Source organism: Aquila chrysaetos (genome assembly GCF_900496995.4).
Source record: "Aquila chrysaetos chrysaetos chromosome W unlocalized genomic scaffold, bAquChr1.4 W_unloc_1, whole genome shotgun sequence".
Lineage (NCBI taxonomy): Eukaryota > Metazoa > Chordata > Aves > Accipitriformes > Accipitridae > Aquila > Aquila chrysaetos.
Window position 1 is genome coordinate 6,129,530 of NW_024470321.1, and position 24,488 is coordinate 6,154,017.

The following is a 24,488-nucleotide window of genomic DNA, read 5'->3' on the forward strand; positions in this document are numbered from 1 at the left end:
GGTGAACCTCTGACTAATAAAATGGCTGGATTATCTAGGCTGGCTGAATCAGTGCAAAAGACTGCCTGTATACAAGCTATGTACAAGCGCGGGGAGCAGGGTATTCCCCTTGCTGCTCCGGTTGATCCGGTCCACCTTAAACCACTAATTAGAGGTCTCCCTGACATCTTGAAAATTTATGTGCAAAACCTAAAAGAAAAAATTATACGGGCAATTGATCATAATACTTGCAACCCCAACCGGCAACAACAGCCTATTTTAACATGGGGGGAATTATTACAAGAAACAGTGATTTATGGTAGAGAGATGGGCTGGTTAGAGGAAGGTTCAGATTCACAGCGCCGAGTCCAACAGGCACGATTTTTTGAGGAGGATAACTCCCATCCCCCTAAAAAAACCTATTCTCATTTTGACTCTCAGCACAATGAACTATGGAAAAAGGCATTAGCATTAGGAATACCCCACTCAGTGTTACATGGGCAGTCCACAGAAAATATTCTCACAGTGATAAACCTGGTGGAGCAGCCTATTAGCAAGGCTATGGAATGTACTGATATTGCCAAAACGCAGGAGAGTAAACCCTCTGCTCCTGCCAATCCTTACTCAGGCTTAAGGAAGGATTTGATCGATCTAAAAAACTAGGAAGCGTGGGGGGAATTTCAGGCCAACCCACGCGCGTAATATCCAGCTTAGAATGGCCTAACCAGCATATTGATCCATATATTATTTTAGCCACTGGCCCCAGACGAATACCTGTAAATTTTCTAATTGATACTGGAGCCCAAATAAGTGTTATCACTGAAAAAAACAGCTAAAAGTTTAGGATTGACCCCTACCCGGAAAAAAATAAATATAATAGGAGTAACTGGAGTCCCTGAAACCAGACCAATTAGTAAAATATGTGTTTGGCTTCCAGGGGAAAACCGAATGACTAAGATAAAGGTGGTCAGTGGTCCATATCGAAATAATATACTAGGATTTGATGTCCTAGCAAACAAAGTCTGGAAACTGCCTGATGGGACAGTGTGGAGCTTTGGAGCCCCACCGTGTGAAGTTCGGGTGCTTGAACCAGCCATTAAGTTACCCCCTTCCAGAGTAATGAATGTTAATCAATACCCTTTACCAGCTGCTGCTAAAGCAGGGCTCAGAGAGGTGATCAAAGACTTGGAGAATCGTGGCAGTATAACTAGAGTACACTCGCCCTATAATTCTCCAGTATGGCCAGTACGTAAACCCGACGGCAGATGGCGACTGACGGTTGACTACAGGAGGCTTAATAGTAATACAATGCCACTCACAGCTGCTGTTCCTAACATTGCTGACCTAGTCACCCAAATCCAAGCAAAACATCACACATGGATGTCCACATTGGATGTTAAGGATATGTTTTTCATGATTCCTCTTCAAGAGGAGGATAAACCTCAATTTGCGTTCACTTGGGAAGGAATACAATATACCTTTAACTGACTTCCCCAAGGACACAAACACTCCCCCACTATTGCCCATAATGCACTGGCAAAAATATTGAAGGAAATAGAAGTCCCAGATGGGATAAGTGTGTACCAATATATTGATGATATCTTAAATGCTGGGGACGACCAAGAGACGGTCAGAGAAGTGTCTAGTCAGGTTTGGGCCTCACTGGCTTCATTGGGGTTGGAAATCCCTTCTGCTAAATGTCAGGGACCAAGTCAAGAGGTTAAATTTCTAGGTGTTTGGTGGTCAGGAGGAGCCATAGCTGTACCAGCTGATACCCTGGGAAAAATAGAGGCTGGTAAAACTCCAGAAAATAAGAAGGAACTACAACAGATACTTGGGACTTTAGGTTACTGGCGAAAACATGTCCTTGGATTTTCCATAATTGCTCGACCTCTATATAATTTAATTAAGAAGAATTCCCATTGGCAGTGGACCCCTCAGCATGAGGAGGCCTTGAATTTACTGATTCAATAACTATGCATATATCAGACTTTAGGTCCCATACATCGGACAGATCCTATTCAGATTGAGTGAGGATTCAGTGAATGTGGTTCCCATTGTAACTTATATCAACGGGGACCGGAAGGCCCTGATAGACCTTTGGAATTCTCTTCTCATTCATTCAATGATACAGAGCAACGATACACCGATTGGGAAAAGGGTATGTTATCGCTAATAGGAGCAGTAAAAAAGGCTGAATGGATTCTCACAAGCCAGGATATAGTTTGCTTGAACCTTGCAGTTAAGCCTGCAAGTGAAGTTCAAGTCGTTTGCTTGAACCTTGTAGTTAAATCTGTGAGTGAAATTCAAGTCGTTTGCTTGAACCTTGCAGTTAAGTCCTTTTCCGTCACAGGGCTGGAAGGGCCGCAGTGCTTGTCGCTGAGGTTTGGGTAGCCACAGTGCTCGTTGTCTTGTTGTTAGATCCAAAGACCTTCTCTTCCCCTTGAGGGTACTGAGTGGTGTTGAACAGGGCTCGATAGGCATGGGCCAGGCCCCAGCACGTTGCAGTGATTTGTATCTCTCTGGAGTTGCCAGGGTGACAGCATACCTTTTCCAAATATTTTACTAGTTCTTCTGGATTCTGCACTTGTTCAGGGGTGAATTTCCAAAACATTGGAGGTGCCCACTGATCTAGGTACTTGCCCATACTACCCCACACACCCTGCCACTCATAATTATCCAGCCTCGGGGCAGACCTCTGGGTGATCTTCTAAAATAGTTGTTTAACCTTAAACAAGAGCTGAACCACATTCAGGAGCATGCTAATTCATAGCAGTAGGGCTAGGACCGTGCTGGTCTCAACATCCCAAGGGTATTCAAATTTTTCAAAATTCTCAAACGCCATTGTAACTGGACTGAAGGAGAAGGGGAAAGGGAAGAAAGGTACCCCACCCATAGATTGGCTTTCCAAGGAGGAAAGGTAAATGGTGTAATTATTAATAGTTTCCTACAGATGGCTCCCGAAGTATAGAGGTGACAATGCTGAGTGCAAATACCGGATTAATCCCACAACTGATAACTTTATCATACCATAAACCAGTGTTACACAATACAACAAGGCAAAAACCTTAATCCACCTCCCATGGATGATAAGCAGCAGCAGAGGGACTACATACATAAAGTGAGGTGATACATAACAGAACTTTAAAAACAAAAGCAACAACTCTATCACAAAAATCAACATAGTGACCAGCGACTATTAGACCAATATAATGAATGCTTATAACAAATTTGTTTTAACAAGCTCTGGTCAGGTTTGTCGTTATCTCAACCCTTCGGGCCCCACGTTGGGCGCCAAAATGGTCTGTCATGGTTTAACCCCAGCCAGCAACTAAGCACCACGCAGCTGCTCACTCACTTCCCCCCCCACCTAGTGGGACTGGGGAGAGAATTGCAAAAAAAGAGTAAAACTCGTGGGTTGAGATAAGAATGGTTTAATAGAACAGAAAAGAAGAGACTAATAATGATAATGATAACACAAATAGAATGACAAATGTAATAGTAAAAAGATTATAATATACAAGTGATTGTCCCGATCCAATGTCGGGGAAGGTTTCGATATGATCCCAAGAGCAAGATTAAGACACAAACGAGGTCAAATGCCGTATAGTCAAAAGAGTTTTTATTATCAAAAGTATCAAAAGTGGAAAATGGTGGCGATAGGATAGAATGGAAGAAAAGGTAGAAATCAAGCAAGCAGTCGGGATAGAGTTGCAAGGATAGTCACCACCATGGATCCAGCGGCGTCCCGTTGGTCCTCAGGCAAGCAGTTGGTGGTGGGAGTTGCAAGGATGGTCACCACCACGGATCCAGTGGTGTCCCGTCGGTCCTCAATCTTCAATTCTTTGGTGAGGAAGAAAAGGCCTCCCACAGCTTGTCTCTATGGGTTTTTATAGGGCATATTTCGATGATGTCATGCGCTGCAGGTTTCATTTATCACACGACCTTCGCGTGATCGACACCAGAAACCAGTATCTTATCAGCTCCAGCCCAGTTTCCTCCCCTGGATGCCTCAATGGCCTGGTAATCGTCCTTATGGACAGAGGGGTGTCCTGCTTAAACAGGCCATCTTGGAGACAAAGGGCTCTGGATGAGCAGTTCACAGTTCCTTGATGACAGCCCAGTCCCTCACACCTAACAATCTTTGAGGCAAATGGTTCAAGATAACAATTCAGTCTCTCACACCACCCCGTGGCTCAAAGATTGTTTCAGGACCCATGGTGGTTTTGAGAAAAGATAGCTATATAGAAAAGCCAGAAAAGAGCATTTTATACAATCTGTATTACGAACGGTGTGGTTCGGTGCACAGCGCGAATTTGTTTAACACCGTCAGGCGAAATAGTAGTTACAAATTGCATATTAGTTACAACACGTTGAATCAATTGTATAAAGCATGGAATGACACATGGTAAAAAGAATAACATGGCAAAACCACACAACAAGTAAAATAGGATTCGCTTAACCCATGGACCTCCAGGGAGCCAGGAAAACATATCAATGTCCCAGCCTTTCCATGTCTGGACAGGAACATGGGCCAGCTTTCCTATTCCCGCAGTAATTTGTTTAACAATTTTCCCGCTGTCATCAATTTTTAAACAACAGTTGGAATCATTTAGTTTACCACAAACACCTCCTTCCTCAGCTAGCAGGTAATCGAGAACTATGCGATGTTGTAATATTGCTGTTCGCATTTGTGTAGCTTGATCCGCCAATAGATCAAGGGCAGGGGCTGTCTCGTTAGTAATGATCTCTAGGACAGCTTGTAACCGGATGATGCGATTTAGATTATAGATAGGTTCTCAAGCACCGCTAACCCACTCATTGGGGTTCCAGGTGGCAGGTCCATAATGTTGTATGATACGTTGAGGCGTCCACTTGTCTTTGCCCCAGGTTTGACCACTGCCACCTGCTATAGAGGTATCAATGGATCGTCGATATCGATTGAGACCATCATATACTTTAACACCCAGTCCATCCCCTTCATCGTCTGGGAGCAGGAAAAACAAAGGGTGAATTACCCCCACATAACACACTCCAGTCCAATTTGCTGGTAGCAGTTTGTAGGCCCGTTGGCCACACACCCAATAGTGACCCTTTAAGGCTCGTGCACCATTTTCAAACAAACCGGTAGGTGTCCGTGGTGATTGGAAATATGTTGAATTACCTACTCCCAGAGGATGATCTGACGGACCGTTCATCAACAACCTGTCCACAGTTTTTCCCACCTCCTCTGTGGTGTACCAACAGATAGGAAGCCCATCTGGACCTATACTCAAATGTCCCTGACAGTGGTCTTTATTATCACTTGACCACCAAATTTGAGTCCCATCAGAGAGACGAGAATATGTTTTATCAGCGAGTCTGCATTTCCAGGCACCAGAACCACGGTGCCAAAAGCAGGTAACATTAAGAAGGTTATTAGACTGATTAGTGGAAGACCAAAAATGGGAAAACTGTTTCCTGTGCCCTGTTTGATTCACCCAGGCCCATCCGGACCAGCGAGGCACAAAATTTGGAGAACTGGAACTCAAAAGGCGACAATATGCCTGGTCGTCCCCCTCTGGCAGTGACATAGCTGCCCTATGGTTTGAACAATCAATTGGTCTACAACCGTCAGTGAGGCAACGGTTGTCATAAGTATAGGTCCAGTTGCACTTGCTATTTCCCACGGGAATACCATCTTTCTGTGTTCGGTTCAGACAATATTCACCTTGGACTGGGTATTGTATTGTCCAGGGCTGCGTGTCTTCACCCCAGTAAGAATCATTTTTGACCTCACTGTAATTACTCACTAACCATTTTGGGGAAATAGGGACAGCAGTCCATGGCCAGCTTTCCAAACCTAAGGGCCCACCACATACCCGACAATTAGTCAGATTAAAAGTGTTGGCCACTTGCTGGCCTAGAGCCACAAATTCATTTTGCCACTCCAAGCCGAAAAGAGGGGCACAGGAGTTTCCCCAGATATTAAAGGCGGCAACAATAGTTGACCAAAACAACATCTGCGGTGGTATAACAAACATCCTGTAAATATTAACAAAGCAATCACTGACAAAACTACACAAACAATTAACAGCTTCACGTATTACTTCAGGCACGCTCCAGAGTCCTCACCTGAGAGAGAAAAGAAAAAACAGACTCGGTTCGTTCTAAGGAACCGGAAGCAAATTGTTATTAGAAGGATGGAATAATCCACCTGGTATTGATTTTATGTTCCCTTCCATAAGCATCTTTTGCTTTCCAAGGATATTTATTCATTGGTGTTTCCAGTACCAGAGGTACGGTTCCCACCGTGGGGAGTTCAACTAAGACTGGTTGGCCCGGAAAGTGTGATGGATTTCTGGGATGATCCGGGTCATCTGGAGCTGGCATAATGTTTGGGGTCTTTGGGCAAAACGCTGTAATTTTCGGGCACCCATTCATTCCCCAACGACTGTTAACACTAGTCACTGCATCCCGTAGCCGTTCAGCCCATCCAGGCTTATGTGGCTTGAGGAAGCGTTTCAACAAGCCATTCGTTCTTTCCACAATTCCATTTGCCTGTGGATAATACGGAGTATGGCGTACCCACGAGATCCCTTCCTGGGTTGCCCAATCTTGGACTATGTTAGCAGTAAAGTGGGAACCATTATCCGACTGAATTGACTGAGGTTTGGGGAAAGTGCCAAACCACTCTTTCAAAGCTTTCACTGTGTTTTCCCCAGTGGCTCTGGCAAAGGCTTTGGCCTGGACTAATCCTGACACTATCTCTACTCCAACTAACACATAACGCTTTCCTTCTGATTTTCGGAAGGGGCCAATGTAGTCCACTTGCCAAGCCTCCCACAACCCTTTCCCCTCCCTTAGGTGTAGGGGGTCACCTTCCAGGGGGTGTCTTTCCAAGCGGGTACGACATTGTTCACAGGCAGACACACAAGTTTTACATTCTTCCCTGGTAACTGACCAACCTCGAGCTTGGGCCTCACAATAGAGATCTTTGATCCCCGAATGTTTCCTTTTTACATGTAGCCATTCTAACAATCGCTCCCAGTCTTCTGCTGTTGGGCTGTTCTGGAGGGGAGCTAATCGGGCCAATTCATCAGCTTTGCCATTCCACTGGCTAACAGGGGTGCTATCCTGTTGATGGGAAGCCACCCAGGCTACTGCAAATTTTCCTTGTCTAGCAATGGTTAGAATATCTTGCCACTTTTCTTTCTGCCATACAGGTATCCTATTGACTTCCCACCCATTTTGTTCCCAGAATAGAAGCCATTCAGTACAGCCTTTAAATACAGCATAGGAATCAGTATAGATATAGACAGGAGAGGTAGATTGAGCTTCATGCTGGAAAACACTCCATACTGCAACTAATTCCCCTACTTGAGCACTACCTTCCCCTTCGGTGATTATTTGTTTGTCCTCATCTACGCGGAGCGCTACAGCTCGATATTTCCAAGTTTTTCCTTCTCGTTTAGAGGAAGCATCAGTAAACCAAACATTCTGCAACTGTTCAGAAAAGAGGGGGGGCACTTGTATTACAGGAGGAAGTTCAGGTGTTTCTCTATCTGGGCTTGTTTCCTCTTGAATGGTTAACATCTTTGCTGCCCCCTCAGACACAGTAAAAATGTCACAATAATGCTCTATCTGGGCATACCATCTCCGTACAGAGGCTCTCTGAGCCACCCCATCAGGGGGCGGAGTTCCTGCTTAAAACAGTCTTGGTTACTTTAAACGGGCCTCTAAGCACTATAGACTGCTGTCGAATAGTCTGTTCAGCCTCTCTCAAGGCTAAACTGACTACAAACAAACCTTTCTCCCAAGCAGTATATCCTTTTTTCTGCATCCTTAAAACTGTGAGAATAGAACCCTGAGGAGATTGAAGTAGACGGACGCCTGTAATCTTGAAAGCAGACAACAGACGACCCTTTATTGCTAAAACACACACATACTTATAGTCACATATTCTGCAAAGTCACTGTACACGCGCACAAGCATAAAATATGATTGGTTATACTAACTCTGTACACGCGCATAAACATAAGATATAATTGGTTATACTAACTCTGTACACGCGCATAAACATAGGACATAATTGGTTATACCAATTAAAACACGCGAAACTTGACTCAGTCTAATTGGTCAAGATAAACTGCCGAATTGAGGTTCTTTGTGCCAAGTTCCCTTTATCGTGGAATGCGCACCTGTGTTCTTCTAATTGGCATCTTTCTTTTTTTGTCTTCTTGTTTATTCTGTTCAAGGTCTTCTAAAGGCGTCTGGAATGCTCTTGCGACCGATGTTAGCTAAATATGTGTCCACAATTCCCCCTTTTTTGTTTTTTTTTGACAATTAACAACGTGCTGTATTGCCCTTTGCAAAAACCTATGAACACAGTTAATTAAACACGGCAAAAGCAACATTATACCTAATAAAATACATAAGAATAAAAGACACACAAAAAGAGGTTTGATTAATAGCTTGAGCCACTGTCACCCAAACATTCTTACTGTCCCATGGCGTTAAACGATGTGGATCAAACACCGGTGTCACTGTCATGCTGCTTACTACAGTCAGTGTGTTCCATATCAATCTCAGCATAAGGTTTCGTCCATTTAGTTGGAATCCACTTTGGCCCATTTTCTGTAATGACACAAGCATAACCTCGACCCCACGTTATTACTTTAAAAGGTCCTTCCCATTGCTGACGCTCAATATTTTTAATCCAGACTTTCCACCCATTATCAATATTTTGAATCCCAGTATTCATTGTTTGAAAATGCCAAACTACAGGGGGAACAACTGATTCTCCACGCAGGGTCAAAAAATTCATCACATATACTGCTTTCATGAGTCTATTTGAAGGAGGTTCCCCTAATTCCCCTGTTTTTTGTTTTTCCAAAAAATCTTTTAATACTTTATGAGTACGTTCAATTATAGCTTGACCTGTGGGAGAATGAGGAATGCCGGTAATATGAGTAACTCCCCATTGCTGAAAAAATTCCTGAGTCCGTTGTGCTATAAAACATGGTCCGTTATCTGTTTTTATCTGGGCCGGGACACCCATTACTGCAAATGCTTGTCGTAAGTGTGTTTGTAGATGTCGACTTGTTTCGCCCGCAAGTGTTGTGGCTCATATCATCAAGGAATATGTGTCAACAGAAACATGAACATAACACAATTTTCCAAAAGCTGGTACATGAGTCACATCAGTCTGCCACAATTGCAAGGATTGCAGACCTGCAGGATTTACAGCGCCATCTCCGTGTCCAGATAATTTCTGGCACTCAGCACAGGATTGAATGATGGCTTTGGCATCTGCTATAGAAATTTGAAACTGTTTGGCTAATACTTTCGCTGGTTGGTGGAAAAAACTATGAGCTCCACGTGCCTGTAGAAGTTTATTGGGGGGTGGCCCAGTCCATACAGGATTAGCTAGTAAATCAGCTCATTTATTCCCTTCTGTGATCCATCCAGGCAAACTGGTGTGACTTCGCACATGCATTATATAATAACACTTTGTCCGTTGATTTAACAGAAATAGCAACATCTTAAATTTTTCAAACAATGTAATGTTATCAGTTTCTTTCAAATAAGCCCGTCTCAAGCGTTTTACTACACCTACCATGTATAAAGAATCAGCAATAATATTGACCTCAACATCCTGCCACTTTTTAAATACTTCTATTACAGCTTGAAGTTCCACCACTTGGGGGGAGCCTTCACATGTGACAATGTGATTTTTCCATACCTGACCTTCTTTCCAAACTACTACTGCCTTTCCTGTTTTTCCACTGCCATCCGTAAATACTGTAGGACCATCAGTAGGTAACTCTGCACACAATTCTTTTTCTTCTAGTTGTATATTTTGTAGCAAGGTAAACATTTTGTGTGCAGGAAGATGAATATCTATCTTACCTTCGAAATCTGCAAAAGCAATTTGTAAAGTTAGACTATTCTGTAGACACCATTGTAAATATCCTTGAGTCAAAGGAACGACAATCGTGTGTGGTTCTTGTCCACAAATCTCAATAATCCGACGTCTCCCCTTTATAATTAATTCTGAAATCATTTGAATTCGAGAAAATATGGTTTTTTGGGCCTGATGAGCTAAAAAGATCCATTCTATTATTAACAAGTCTTTGTGACTCCCCTCCCATTGATATATGATCCCGAGGGGTTGTTTTTCTCGGTTTAAAATGCTAAGATTAATGTCAAGATTTTCTTTAATCCTAAAAGCCTGACTCTGGGATATTATATCTGCTATCTGTTGTAATGCTTGTTTACCTTGAGGGGTCAATTGTCGAGGTGCCGTTAAGGTAGTGTCGCCTCGTAACATTTCAAATAAAGGGGTCAAAAGCTCATTATCTATTCCCAACAGTGTTTGAACCCAATTGATTGTCCCCAGTAATTTTTGCACATCATTCAATGTTTCAATCTTGTCTGTATTTTCCAGTTTTTGTGGAACTATAGTTTTTTCTAAAATCTTCCAGCCTAAATATTTCCATGGTTGCATTTTTGTACCTTTTCTGGTGCTATTTTTAAACCAAAGTCAGACAATTGTGTAGTCAATTCTTTGAGCTTTTCAGATAACTCTCTTTTCCCTGCTATCAAGATATCATCCATATAGTGATAAATAATCAAGTCTGGATTTTGTTGTCTAAACCCTTTTAGAGCTTGGGATACATAGGATTGGCATATGGTTGGAGAATTTTTCATTCCTTGTGGCAGAACTACCCAATGATAACGTTCCATGGGTTCCTGTTTATTTATGGTGGGGATAGAAAAGGCAAATTTTTCTGCATCTTTCAGGTCTAAATATATTGTAAAAAAACAATCCTTTAAATCAATAATCAAAATGTTCCATCCTTGTGGAATCATAGTAGGCGTGGGTAACCCTAATTGAAGGGCTACCATATTTTCCATTACTTCATTTATTTTTCTTAAATCATGCAACAGTCTCCATTTCCCAGATTTTTTTGGAATGACAAAAACTGGTATATTCCAAGGGCTCGTGGTATTCACCAAGTGCCCCTGTTCCAATTGCTCCTGTACTAACTGTTTCAAGATGGCGACCTTAGATTCAGTCAGCGGCCATTAATCTACCCAAATCGGTTCCTCTGTTTTGCATTTTAGTTTTAGGCATGGTTGCCCGTCAATGGCCGCGCCACAAAATTGTCTCCTGTACTAAGCACACATCCCATTTGACTTAATGCATCCCTGCCTATCAGGTTCATAGGGATATTGGTTACATAAGGTTTGATATAAGAAACTGAATTTTGACAAATCATTTGAATCATATATTTGCTTTGTCGAGTTTTTGATAATCCTCCCACACCGAACAGTTTCGAATCCATCTCAGAAAGCTCCCAAGTAACAGGCCAGTCCTCCCACGACAGAACCGTTACATCTGCTCCAGTATCCACTAATGCTTGTAATTTTATTTTTTCTGGCCTGTTCTTTGCATTTTGTAACTCTACTGATATACTAGGTTTTGTTTTATTGATCTCCATTGACCACATAATTTGAGCTTCTAATCCCGTAGATCCAAACCCTGCATTGCCACGCTGCTGATTAACCTTACATGGTACATTTGCTTTAAAAGGGACTAGCTGTGCAATTCTGCTTCCTTCCTGTATCGATACTGGTGGAGATGGCGTCCAAATCATAGCATAAATGCGACCTGTGTAGTCCGCATCAATCACCCCAGGAAGCACAAAAATTCCTTGTAATGTTATACTAGACCGTCCCAACAACAGGGCACTAAGCCCATTACCTAATGGTCCTTGTGCGTTTACTGGCACACGGTGTACCTGAGAGTTCCATAGGGAGATGGTTTCTATTGTTGAGACATCCACTCCGGCACTTCCAGCTGTTCGGGCTGGCAATTCTGCCAGACATCCTTCTTGGTGCCGTTCTGGGATCCTTTCGGAACTGTTGGGGTCATCACACCGCTCCTCGCACTCTTCTTGTAGTTTCCTGGCGATTGGGTACCTCGAGGTGGCAGAGCTACACCTTCACTTGTGAAACGAGATCTACACTGGTTAGCATAATGTCTCCCTTTATGACAACGAGGGCATATATTAGGCTCAACTTCCAGTTTGTTTCGCCCCTCTTTACACTGAAATTGCAAATGTCCCGGTTGTCCACATTTATAGCATTTCTTAACATTTTTTGTATCCATTCGCATGGCTACAGCAAAAGCATTGGCCATTAATGTAGTTTTATGCTCCAAAGACCCAACTTTGTTACAGGCCTCTATCATATCTACTAGCATCACTCTTCCTGGCATCGATTGTAGTATCTTTTTACAGTCTGCATTTGCATTTTCCACGGCCAATTTTATTATCAATGCTTCTTTGGCATCAACATTATCTATTTGCTTTTCAATAGCATCTCGCAGACGATCAATAAAGGACATATAAGGTTCCGTATTACTCTGCCTTATACTTGTAAATGATTGTTGTGGTTTTCCGGCTTCAGGCAAGGTTACCATTGCCTTCAGAGCTAAGGAAGCTGATTCTTGTAATGCTTCCACCGGTAGCCTTGCTTGCCTATTAACATCTGCAAAGTCACCAGTCCCCATCATTTGTGCAGAAGTGATCATATACCGTGGATCTCCTTCTGGGCGGTCCAAATTTCTTAGTGCTGCTAAATCACATAATGATGCCCATTTCACCTTCCATAATAGACGCTGAGTCGGGGTTAAAATCATTGTAGCCAATTGTGTACAGTCAAAGCCCATTAAAATTTGACCAGAAAATATATTCTCCAATAATGCCTGACTAAACGGAGCAGATAGTCCATTAGCCATTACTGTTTTCCGTACTTCTTTTATTAAATCCCAATTGAAAGGTTGCCACACATTTGGGGCATTCTGCCTGACTGTAACTGGAAAAGCCACACAATTTAGACCTTCAGTTAACATTTTATCATTTATGTCCTTCCATCGCTTTTTTATAGCTTCTCCTGGGGATGTATCTGCCTCATAGGGAGGTGCAGAGGGGATAGGTCTCTGCTCGAGAGGCAGGTTACTTAAAGGTTGATCGTTGCCTCCATTAATGACATCTCCCTTGGTGTTTAATTGCTCATCACTGTCCGAATTATTTACCACCCTGCCACACACACTTTTCTCTTTTTCCGGGGTATTTTCAATTGAAATTTTTACAGCAGCAGCCACCTCCTTTTCTGCCTTAAGGGCTTTCAACGTTTCCAGCACCAGTCTCCACGTAGCGGAGATTTTCTGAGCCTTCACGTCCCCACGCGATACAAAGTCCCAAATTACTTTTCCCATTTCTTCCCAATTTTTAATTTCAAAGACTTCTATATTCGAAGTGGGGGCACCATGGTCCTTAAGCCACTTCAGCATCATACGTAAATTATTTGAATCATATTTAACTCCTCTCATGGAGAGGATATGCGAAAGCATTTGTACAATTGCCCCTTCTTCCACAGACATCTGGGCACCCATTTTAATCCTTCTAGCCGCTCACCTCACTTCCAAACGAGCAGGGTGATTGATCTCCCGGGAGAAAGTTGTCCGCTCAGTCCACCTGGCTAGATGATCGTTTGGCTAGAGTCTCCTCCGGACGCACTTCCAGCAATTCCAGCGTTTTCTCGGCCCGCTATCACGTCGGGGTCACCATTTGAGGAGATTGAAGTAGACGGACGCCTGTAATCTTGAGAGCAGACAACAGACGACCCTTTATTGCTAAAACACACACATACTTATAGTCACATATTCTGCAAAGTCACTGTACACGCGCACAAGCATAAAATATGATTGGTTATACTAACTCTGTACACGCGCATAAACATAGGACATAATTGGTTATACCAATTAAAACACGCGAAACTTGTCTCAGTCTAATTGGTCAAGATAAACTGCCGAATTGAGGTTCTTTGTGCCAAGTTCCCTTTATCGTGGAATGCGCACCTGTGTTCTTCTAATTGGCATCTTTCTTTTTTTGTCTTCTTGTTTATTCTGTTCAAGGTCTTCTAAAGGCATCTGGAATGCTCTTGCGACCGATGTTAGCTAAATATGTGTCCACAGAACCCAATAGGTCGAGTGGGTCCTTTGGGGCCCTTTTGCCATAAATGTATTGATAACCCACTTTTGGCAAATCCCCATTCAATATGGACAGGGTCTGTGGGATGAATAGGACCAAGAGCTTGATGGGCAGTTGCTTCAAAAATTAGCAATTGCAATGCCTCTTTGTGGGGCTTGGTCCATTCCCACTGAGCCCCTTTTCGCAACAAGTCATACAGGGGTCTTGCAATAATTGCAAAGTCAGGGATATGCTTCCTCCAAAACACAAGTAATCCTAGTACATGCTGTAAATCCTTTTTTGACTCTGGCATTTTAATCTGATCCAATGAGGAAAGGGTGTTGGGGGGATACATGTCATCCCTCCCTTCCACCAAATTCCTAAAAACTTTACTTCGCTTGAGGGTGTTTGTATTTTCTCTGGTGGAATTTTCAGCCCCAAGCTTTCCAAGTGAGAAATTATATTATCCTGAGTTTTCTGAACCTTTTCTGTTTCATCCCCACCTACAAGAACATCATCAATGTACTGATAAACACTGACCCCCTCCTCTGTCTGAATTACTTCTAGCTCCTGCGCTAACGCATGATGAGCTAGAGTGGGGGAATGCTTGTATCCTTGTGGGAGTCGGGTAAAAGTAAATTGCTGACCCTCCCAAGTAAATGCAAAGCGGTCTTGATCCTCTGTTTGCAGGGGGACCATAAAAAACATATCTTTAACATCCACTGTTGCCATAATCGGGTGGGCTCGTTCCTGGATTGTACCTATAAAGTCAGCAATATTCGGTACCGCAGCTGTCAATGGACCGGTATTCGCATTAAGTCTGCAATAATCTACAGTTAATCTCCACTTGCCATTAGGTTTTCGCACTGGCCACACCGGGGAGTTAAAAGGAGAATGGGTTGGAATCACAATACCCTGTCCCTTTAAGTCCTCTAACACAGGCGCTATTCCCTCTTTGGCCCCCAAGGGTATCGGGTAGGGCTTAACATTTGTAAGCTTTGAAAGGGGAAGCAGCGACAGGGCTTTTAACAGCTGAATATCTATCGTGGGAGAGCCAAACGACCACTGTCTCCCTTTATTATCAATCCAGGTCTTTCCTTTTAAAACATCGAGTCCTAAAAGGTTAAGTGGAAACTCCCCCACAACCATTGTCACTGTAGTGGCACTATCTTCTCCTGGCAAACGCAGGCTGACCATTGCTAATGCCTGTGGCTGAACAATGCCGAATGCATCTGCCACAAAAAGCCGCTGTTTGGAGGGTGTAATTCCGCAATTAGCAGCGTCTTTGGTTTTAATAGCTGAAATCTGAGCTCCTGTATCTATTAAAAAGGTGACTGGAACTTGTCTTGGTCCCACAATGCCTGTAATTAGTAAATCACCCTGGCCGTTTTCAGTGAGCTGTCTAATATACATCCAACCTTCGCCTCCCCGCTCACCACTGGAAGGCGAAGGATCTAGTTTCCCGCCGGCTCTTGGGTGGCATTTGTTTCTGATAAATCAATCAGGGAAGGTGTGCTCAGGGTAGTATTCTCAAAATCCACTTTTCTGTTTACTGGTTTATCAGGCCACGCTGTTACCAATTTTTTCCAATTTGTCTGTTGGCATCCCATCCATTAAGCCACGCGGGATCCCCTTCTGGTATCCCCGCGCCCACAGTATATTACGTTTGTTCGGGATATCTCTCCCCCCCGGCGGTTTAGCAAGGGGTGTTCTCTTATCACTCCCAGGGCACGGAACTATTTTTACTTCAGTCCGCCTCAAGCCCCTGGAGTCTGTTTTGGTGGCTGGAGGGTTAACAGGACCATATTTGCGCCCGTAATTAATTAATTCCTGGGCCACTTCTCCCCAAGTCCACATTTTCTTATCTGGGGGGCGGCGGTGCTGATCAGGCGTGAATCCTCCTGAAGCAGCCCTAACACCCTCGCCCTGGGGCATTGCCTGTATCTTTCCTTGTAACTGTATACCAATTGGTTTCAGGGAATCAGGGAGTCCCCGTATAAGGGGAGTCATTCGCTCAGGATCCACCAACATCATCGTCAGGGACTCCTGCCTAGGCTCCAATTTTCGATCATACATCATCTGCAGACAAGCTGCCTTTTGCACACTCTCCACTAACTGATCAACAGTCCCCGTAATCGCGAGGGGATCTCCCCTCTCCAAGGGGTTCAAACCTCCCGCCCAATAGGCTGCCCGTTGGGTTAAAGACCAGGGGGCACGGTGATTCCCAGTAGTTAAAAACACTCCCGGTCCCCAATACCCTTCCGCCTCCTTTTCACTTAACAGAATCTGTTCCCCCCCCCCGACAACGATATTCTCCACACATACTCCGTTTCTGACTCCTTAGGGGTTCGGCCAAATTCCTTTTTAGTTTTGCCAACTCAGTGGCAGTATAGGGGACCTCTTTAGTTGTAACTTGGGGGAACTGGTCCTGCTCATCATCATAAATATATTCAGTTTTGACTAAGGGTCGCAATGAAGGCAGCTCCAACTTCTCCACTCTCTCTTTTGCTGCCTGCAGGTCCTTAAAGGGGTAGCCAATTTCTGATCTTGGAGGAATTTCCTCACGGACAGTACCTGCAAGGAGCTGCTCCTTAAGAGCAATTTGCAAATGTTTCACTTGGTTCTTTTCTGCTTCAAGTTGTGCTTTTAATCCCGCCACTTGTCCCATAAGGGACTGAACAAGATTTTGGAGGGATTCAATAATTTGAGATTCTGCAGTGAGGTGGCAATCCCTATCCTCCACTGCTGCGGCCAGACTGGCACCGAGAACGGCACAGACAATTGCTTTTCCTTTCCCTGACCGCACTCTAGCATCTTTCTGTAAAGCGACCATCCGATCAACAACGCTTTGCAGATTATACCAATTTCCCTGAGCCCAGTCTATCCCAAGCACAGAGGGTCGCGCTTTATGTTTTTCTAAAAAATCAAACAAAGCTTCTTTCCCCAAATGGGCAATTTTGCTATCACTCATCTTATACAAAGTGGGGAAGCAGTCGTCTCAGGAAGGCAGCACGTAAAGTTTCAAACACCACAAGCCTGCCCCCCTTACGTTCCTGAGAGGTCTCACGTATTAAAGCAGGGAAACAGTATGGCACTCTCGTCTCAAGGGATCCTGTCCGTGACGCCAATTTAAATGTCCCGATCCAATGTCGGGGAAGGTTTCGATATGATCCCAAGAGCGAGATTAAGACACAAACGAGGTCAAATGCCGTATAGTCAAAAGAGTTTTTATTATCAAAAGTATCAAAAGTGGAAAATGGTGGCGATAGGATAGAATGGAAGAAAAGGTAGAAATCAAGCAAGCAGTCGGGATAGAGTTGCAAGGATAGTCACCACCATGGATCCAGCGGCGTCCCGTTGGTCCTCAGGCAAGCAGTTGGTGGTGGGAGTTGCAAGGATGGTCACCACCACGGATCCAGTGGTGTCCCGTCGGTCCTCAATCTTCAATTCTTTGGTGAGGAAGAAAAGGCCTCCCACAGCTTGTCTCTATGGGTTTTTATAGGGCATATTTCGATGATGTCATGCGCTGCAGGTTTCATTTATCACACGACCTTCGCGTGATCGACACCAGAAACCAGTATCTTATCAGCTCCAGCCCAGTTTCCTCCCCTGGATGCCTCAATGGCCTGGTAATCGTCCTTATGGACAGAGGGGTGTCCTGCTTAAACCGGCCATCTTAGAGACAAAGGGCTCAAGATGAGCAGTTCACAGTTCCTTGATGACAGCCCAGTCCCTCACACCTAACAATCTTTGAGGCAAATGGTTCAAGATAACAATTCAGTCTCTTACAGACCTATCCCTGCTTCATATTAAAATGAGTTCCGAGAGGTCATTTCCATAGTCTCCTCTCAACTGCGCTTGCGCAGTGCCTCTTTATGGTGGTCGTCTGGTGGTTGCAGAGATGAAGATAGATGGCTCCTCTTCATCACCGCTAGTAACCTCTTTTCTTGCACAGGCTCAGTGGTTTCTTGGTATTCAGCCAAGCCATAAGGCCAATCTTGGCTGGTTCTTGGGGCCAGCTCCTGCTTCTTATCAGGAACTGTCTCTGCCTCAGCTAATTTCAACAATGTAAGCGTCAAACATCATCTTTAATCCCCTTTTATTATATCTACTGAGATTCTTTTGACTCCCCTTGTCTCAGTAGTATTATTTACTGTAGAGGAAACTGATTAAGACATACATTTAAGTGATCTGCACCAAGGTGGCCTCAATGACAGTGAATGAATGCATGTTTGACAAAGCTTAGTTAAAATGATTTTTAAAGGGATCTCTCCATTTTATAGTCAAATGTCAAAATATTTATACATATATAGGCATATTGCTTACCTTTAATCCTTTTTTTTTAATTAAACCAGCAAATCAAAATGCTGTTTCCTCTCATCTCAGCAACAATTCTATGCCTCATTTTAATTAAAGAGCAAGTGATCAAGAAACAGAAAGTAAGTAACATCTCAACCAGTATAAATCAGTCAATAACACATCTCCCCCTACTTAGAAGCAGAGATCAGAAGTCCTTTTTTCTTTCAGCTTTTCCTCCTTGTTTAAAAAAGCAAAATAATTGAAAAACTTCACAACTTTACAAGCTGGTAGGTAATACTTCACATTCTGAACTGAAGCATCAAGGACCAGATTTTTGTTTGTTTGCTTTCCTGAATGAGCACCAAAATGTAATAATATCACAGTAAGTTTAAAAAATTTTCCACAACTTCACACTCCATCTTCAGCCCTGGACCTCAGAGTCATCCTGATCAGTAAATAATGATCCATGGAACAAACCTACAGGCATCCAGGTGTTAAGACAAAATGTGCTAACATCGGATAAATTAGTGAAAGGGAGGAAGGAAAAAAAACCCAAGAAGAAAGGACTGAAAATCTGGGCTGGATTCCGCCTGTTGGGAAGTGGCATTTTTTTCATCTGTCCTGACAGATCTGATTTTTTTGAACTAACTTGAGGGAAAACAGAGGGAAGGGGGGGGGGGAAAGGAGGAGGCTGACGAAGAGGAGGAGGGGAAATCACTGATCCGATAAACCAGTTATCAAAACATTTTATGGGGATAAAGAAAGGAGAGTGTGCTCTCAAATGAAGTACATTTTCCCAAGGATACAATTTGGGGTTGTGTGTCTCCCCCCCCCCCCCCAAAGTTTTTTTTAAAAAGCATACACACAGATGAGAGTTCTAAATTGCTGTCTATAAAAATAATTTTAAAAAATCGGGAGCTTGGGCTAATCAGTCATGTGGTCAGTAATTATAGAATCCAAAGAGAGAAAACAGACAAACTTTTTTTGGGACAGGTCATTCCCCCCCTTATTGTCTCAGGAAACCTTATAGTCTATTTCTTCCCCCCTTCCTCCACCAGCTCATCTGCTTCTTCCCCACCTCTCCTTCCCTCAGACGGTCTCGGACTTTAACTTAGTATTTTTAATTAGCTGGCGTCCAGAAACTAGAAGCCGTAATGAATAGCCAGTGACGAGGCAGGGGGGAGGAGCGTTCATGCCAGCAACTGCCAACCCCTGATGAGCGGCGGTTCCATTACAGTTCAGGTCTCTCACATCACAGTGAGGCTCACAGGCTCAGTTGGTTATCGTGAGAACAAAAAAGGGTGACAAGCATATCAAATACTAATCTGGTCTAAAAAAAAAAAAAAAAAGCAAGCTGTCGTGGTTTCAGCCCAGCCGGTAACAAAGGACCATGCAGCTACTCGCTCACTCCTCCCGCCCCCTCCGGTGGGATAGGGGGGAGACGGAGAAGAGAAAAGAAAAAAAAAACCTGGAACCTCGAGGGTTGAGATAAGGGCAGTTTACTGGGACAACGCAAAAAAAGTTACAACAACAACAACGGTACTAATGAAAGAGTATACAAAAAAAAAGAGTGATGCACAGTGCAACTGCTCACCACCCGGGACCCGACGCTCCGCCGCTTCCCCCACCGAGAGTCGAGAGAGAGCAGGAGAGCCCTCCCCCCGGCCCACTCCCCATTTATATACTTGGCATGATGTCACATGGTATGGAATAGCTCCTTGGCTAGTTCAGGTCAGCTGCCCCGGCTATGCCCCCCCCCCCCCACCTCCCAGGTTCCTGTAAAAATTAACTCTATCCCAGCTGAACCCAGGACATTATCCACCCCTTACTCTATACCATTTACATCATGCCCAGATCTTACATTTTCCAATCAACCACTACCACTTTCCTTGTCAGACATATATATATATATATGTATGTATGTATATGGACACCCACACCCACACCCACACACAAATAGTATTCCCTTAGTCGATGGGTTATCCCTGCAATGTGTCCATCAATTTTATTTAGTCCATGACTTTGGGGCTCCATCTGTTGTAACACTTCTTCAGGATAAGAGAGATGGTGTGAGGTGTTGGGTTGTTGTATGCTGTCTCTGGAACTTCTGGCTGGTACATTTGATGCAACCCACACCCTTGGTCTGCAGGTCGAAGAGGTTGATCTTGAGGAAATTGCTGAGCGCCAGTTCAAGTACTATCACTGTTGTACTTGGCTCAGTTTCAAAGTCCATCCTTCAGTCATTTGGGTAATTCTTACAGTAATACCCTTGATATGGCATATAGCCACCATAGATACAATGACATACATTGGCAGGTTATTTAGCAGTTAAATATCATACAGCCTAGTTCACTGGCTATTCTCTCCCAAAATCAAATCTCCCTGAAATACACATCGAACTTACCAATCCTTCTGCATCACCCACCAGGTGTACCCAGGTCCCTGAGCAAAAACAACCCCTTGGATGGGTTTGTCTCTGCTTGAGGGAGGACTAACCCAGACTGTCTTCCCTAACATACTCCTCATGTGCACTACAGGAACTTTATCTTCTTCTACAGTATGTGGAAGTCTTGGTTGGGCGGGGCCCGCCCGATTGGCAGATCCTCTAGTATTAACTAACCAGGTGGCTTTTGTTAAATGTGCATCCCAATCTTTGAAAGTTCCACCCCCCATTGCTCTCAATGTAGTTTTCAGCAGTCCATTGTATCGTTCGATTTTTCCGGAGGCTGGTGCGTGATAAGGGATGTGATATACCCACTCAATGCCATGTTCTTTGGCCCAGGTGTCTATGAGGTTGTTTCGGAAGTGAGTCCCGTTGTCCGACTCGATTCTTTCTGGGGTGCCGTGTTGCCATAAAACTTTCTCTTCAAGGCCCAGGACAGTGTTCTGGGCAGTGGCGTGGGACACAGGATATGTTTCCAGCCATCCAGTGGTTGCTTCCACCATTGTAAGCACATGGCACTTGCCTTGGCGGGTTCGTGGGAGTGTGATATAGTCAATCTGCCAGGCCTCCCACTGTTTATATTTCAGCCATCGCCCTTCACACCACAGGGGTTTCAGTCGCTTGGCTTGCTTAATTGCAGCACATGTTTCACATTCATGGATAACCTGTGCGATAGTGTCCATGGTTAAGTCCACCCCTCGATCGCGAGCCCATCTATATGTTGCATCTCTTCCCTGATGGCCCGAGGTATCATGGGCCCACTGAGCCATAAATAGCTCACCCCTACGTTGCCAGTCCAGGTCCACCTGAGCCACTTCAATCTTGGCGGCCTGATCCACCTGTTGGTTGTTTTGATGTTCTTCAGTGGCCCGACTCTTGGGTACATGAGCATCTACGTGGCGTACTTTTACCACTAGCTTCTCTATCCGAACAGCAATATCTCGCCACAGTGCGGCAGCCCAGATGAGTTTACCTCTGCACTGCCAATTGCTCTTCTTCCATTGCTGTAGCCACCCCCATAGGGCATTTGCCACCATCCATGAGTCAGTATAGAGATAGAGCACTGGCCACTTCTCTCTTTCAGCAATGTCTAACGCTAGCTGGATGGCTTTCACCTCTGCAAACTGACTCGATTCACCTTCTCCTTCAGCAGTTTCTGCGACTAATCGTGTAGGACTCCATACAGCAGCCTTCCACCTCCGATGCTTTCCCACAATGCGACAGGACCCATCAGTGAACAGAGCATATTGCTTCTCATTTTCTGGCAGTTTATTATACAGCGGGGCTTCTTCAGCATGCGTTACCTCCTCCTCTGGCAACATTCCAAAATCTTTGCCTTCTGGCCAGTCCGTGATCACTTCCAAAATTCCTGGGCGACTGGGGTTTCCTATGCGAGCCCATTGTGTGATCAGTGCAATCCACTTACTCCACGTGGCATCAGTCGCGTGATGTGTAGAGGAGACCCTCCCTTTGAACATCCAGCCCAGCACTGGCAGTCGGGGTGCTAAGAGGAGCTGTGTTTCAGTACCAACCACTTCTGAGGCAGCTCGAACTCCTTCATATGCTGCCAATATCTCTTTTTCAGTTGGAGTATAGCGAGCCTCGGATCCTCGATATCCTCGACTCCAAAACCCCAGGGGTCGACCTCGGGTCTCCCCGGGTGCTTTCTGCCAGAGGCTCCAGGTAGGGCCATTCTCCCCGGCTGCAGTATAAAGCACATTTTTAACATCTTGTCCTGCCCAGACTGGTCCAAGGGCTACTGCATGAACAATCTCCCGTTTAATTTGTTCAAAGGCTTGCTGTTGCTCAGGGCCCCATTTAAAATCATTCTTCTTCCGGGTCACTTGATAGAGAGGGCTTACAATCAGACTGTAATTTGGAATATGCATTCTCCAAAAACCCACAACACCTAAGAAAGCCTGTGTTTCCTTTTTATTAGTCGGTGGGGGACATAGCTGCTATTTTGTTGATCACATCCATAGGGATCTGACGACGCCCGTCTTGCCATTTTACGCCTAAGAACTGGATCTCCTGTGCAGGTCCCTTCACCTTGCTTTCTTTTATGGCAAAACCAGCCTTCAAAAGGATTTGGATTATTTTCTTCCCTTTCTCAAAAACTTCTTCTGCCGTGTTGCCCCATACGATGATGTCATCAATGTATTGCAGGTGCTCTGGAGCTTCACCTTTTTCCAGTGCAGCCTGGATCAGTCCATGGCAAATAGTGGGGCTGTGTTTCCACCCCTGGGGCAGTCGATTCCAGGTGTACTGGACACCCCTCCAAGTGAAGGCAAACTGTGGCCTGCACTCTGCTGCCAAAGGAATGGAAAAAAAATGCATTAGCAATGTCCATTGTAGCATACCACTTAGCTGCCTTTGATTCCAGTTCATACTGAAGTTCTAACATATCTGGCACAGCAGCGCTCAGCGGTGGCGTGACTTCATTCAGCCCACGATAATCTACTGTTAGTCTCCATTCCCCATTAGATTTCCGCACGGGCCATATGGGACTATTAAAGGGTGAGTGAGTCTTGCTGGTCACTCCTTGACTCTCCAATTGGCAAATCAGCTTATGGATGGGGATCAGGGAATCTCGGTTGGTGCGATATTACCGCCAGTGCACCGTTGTGGTAGCAATTGGCACCTGTTGTTCTTCACCTTCAGCAACCCCACAACCGAAGGGTCTTCAGAGAGACCAGGCAGGGTAGACAGCTGTTCAATCTCCTCCATCTCCAGTGCAGCTATACCAAAAGCCCAACGGTACCCTTTTGGGTCCTTGAAATACCCCCTCCTGAGATAATCTATACCAAGGATGCACAGGGCCTCTGGGCCAGTTGCAATGGGGTGTTTATGCCACTCATTCCCATTTAGACTCATTTCAGTTTCCAATACAATTAGCTCTTGGGATCCCCCTGTCACACCAGAGATACAGATGGGTTCTGCCCCTTTATAACTTGATGGCATTAGGGTGCATTGTGCACCAGTGTCTACTAGAGCCTTATATTCCTGTGGGTCTGATGTGCCAGGCCATCGAATCCACACTGTCCAGTAGACTCGGTTGTCCCTCTCCTCCACCTGGCGGAGGCAGGGCCCCTCTAATCCTGGTTAGAATATTCGTTACTCACTTTTCGCACATGTGAATCAGAAGTCCCTTCAAGCGGATCAGAAGTGAGATCAGCCCATCTACTGCGTCTGGGGGACTGCTCACAGGAAACTGGAGCAGCAGTTTTCCAAGAAGAATCCTCTTTTCTGGTTGCTTTTTCTCGCAACTCCCATACCCGTGCATCCAGGACTGAGGTAGGTTTTCCATCCCACTTCCTCATGTCCTCTCCATGGTCACGCAGGTAAAACCACAGGTTAGCCCGTCGTGTGTACTTTCTCTCTCCTCTCTCTTAGGCAGAGGAATGCTTACTCCCAATAGCTGCGATGCGGGCCTGTACAGGTGGGGAGGAGGACATATCCACTTTGAATTGCTGGAACTCTCGGGACAATTCCTCTACAGCCAAGACACAGGCCCGTAGGGAGGAAGAGAGACTTCCTTCGTATTGCCGGAGTTGGACAGCCAATTCATCCACCGTTTGTCCATGGCCTTCTTTCCAGGACATTACTGCCAATGAGTTGGCATAGGTTGGTGGTGCACTTCGTAGAAACTTCCGCCACATGGGTTGTGTGCATTGGACTTCATCTGGGTCTGTGGGTGACTGCGCATTTTCTGGACCATTATAAATCACCTCCAGCACAGCTAATTC

The 24,488-nt window shown here is 44.7% G+C and overlaps 1 protein-coding gene across 1 annotated transcript; it reads right to left on the reverse strand.

Annotated features, from left to right (window-relative positions):
• Positions 1 to 15,560: 15,560 nt before the first annotated feature.
• LOC115344005 lies at positions 15,561 to 16,971 on the reverse strand. Its single transcript, XM_030020712.2, is given in 3 exon segments — positions 15,561 to 16,298; positions 16,301 to 16,368; positions 16,371 to 16,971. Coding segments are annotated over 3 exon segments (1,407 nt in total).
• Between the last annotated feature and the right edge of the window lie 7,517 nt (positions 16,972 to 24,488).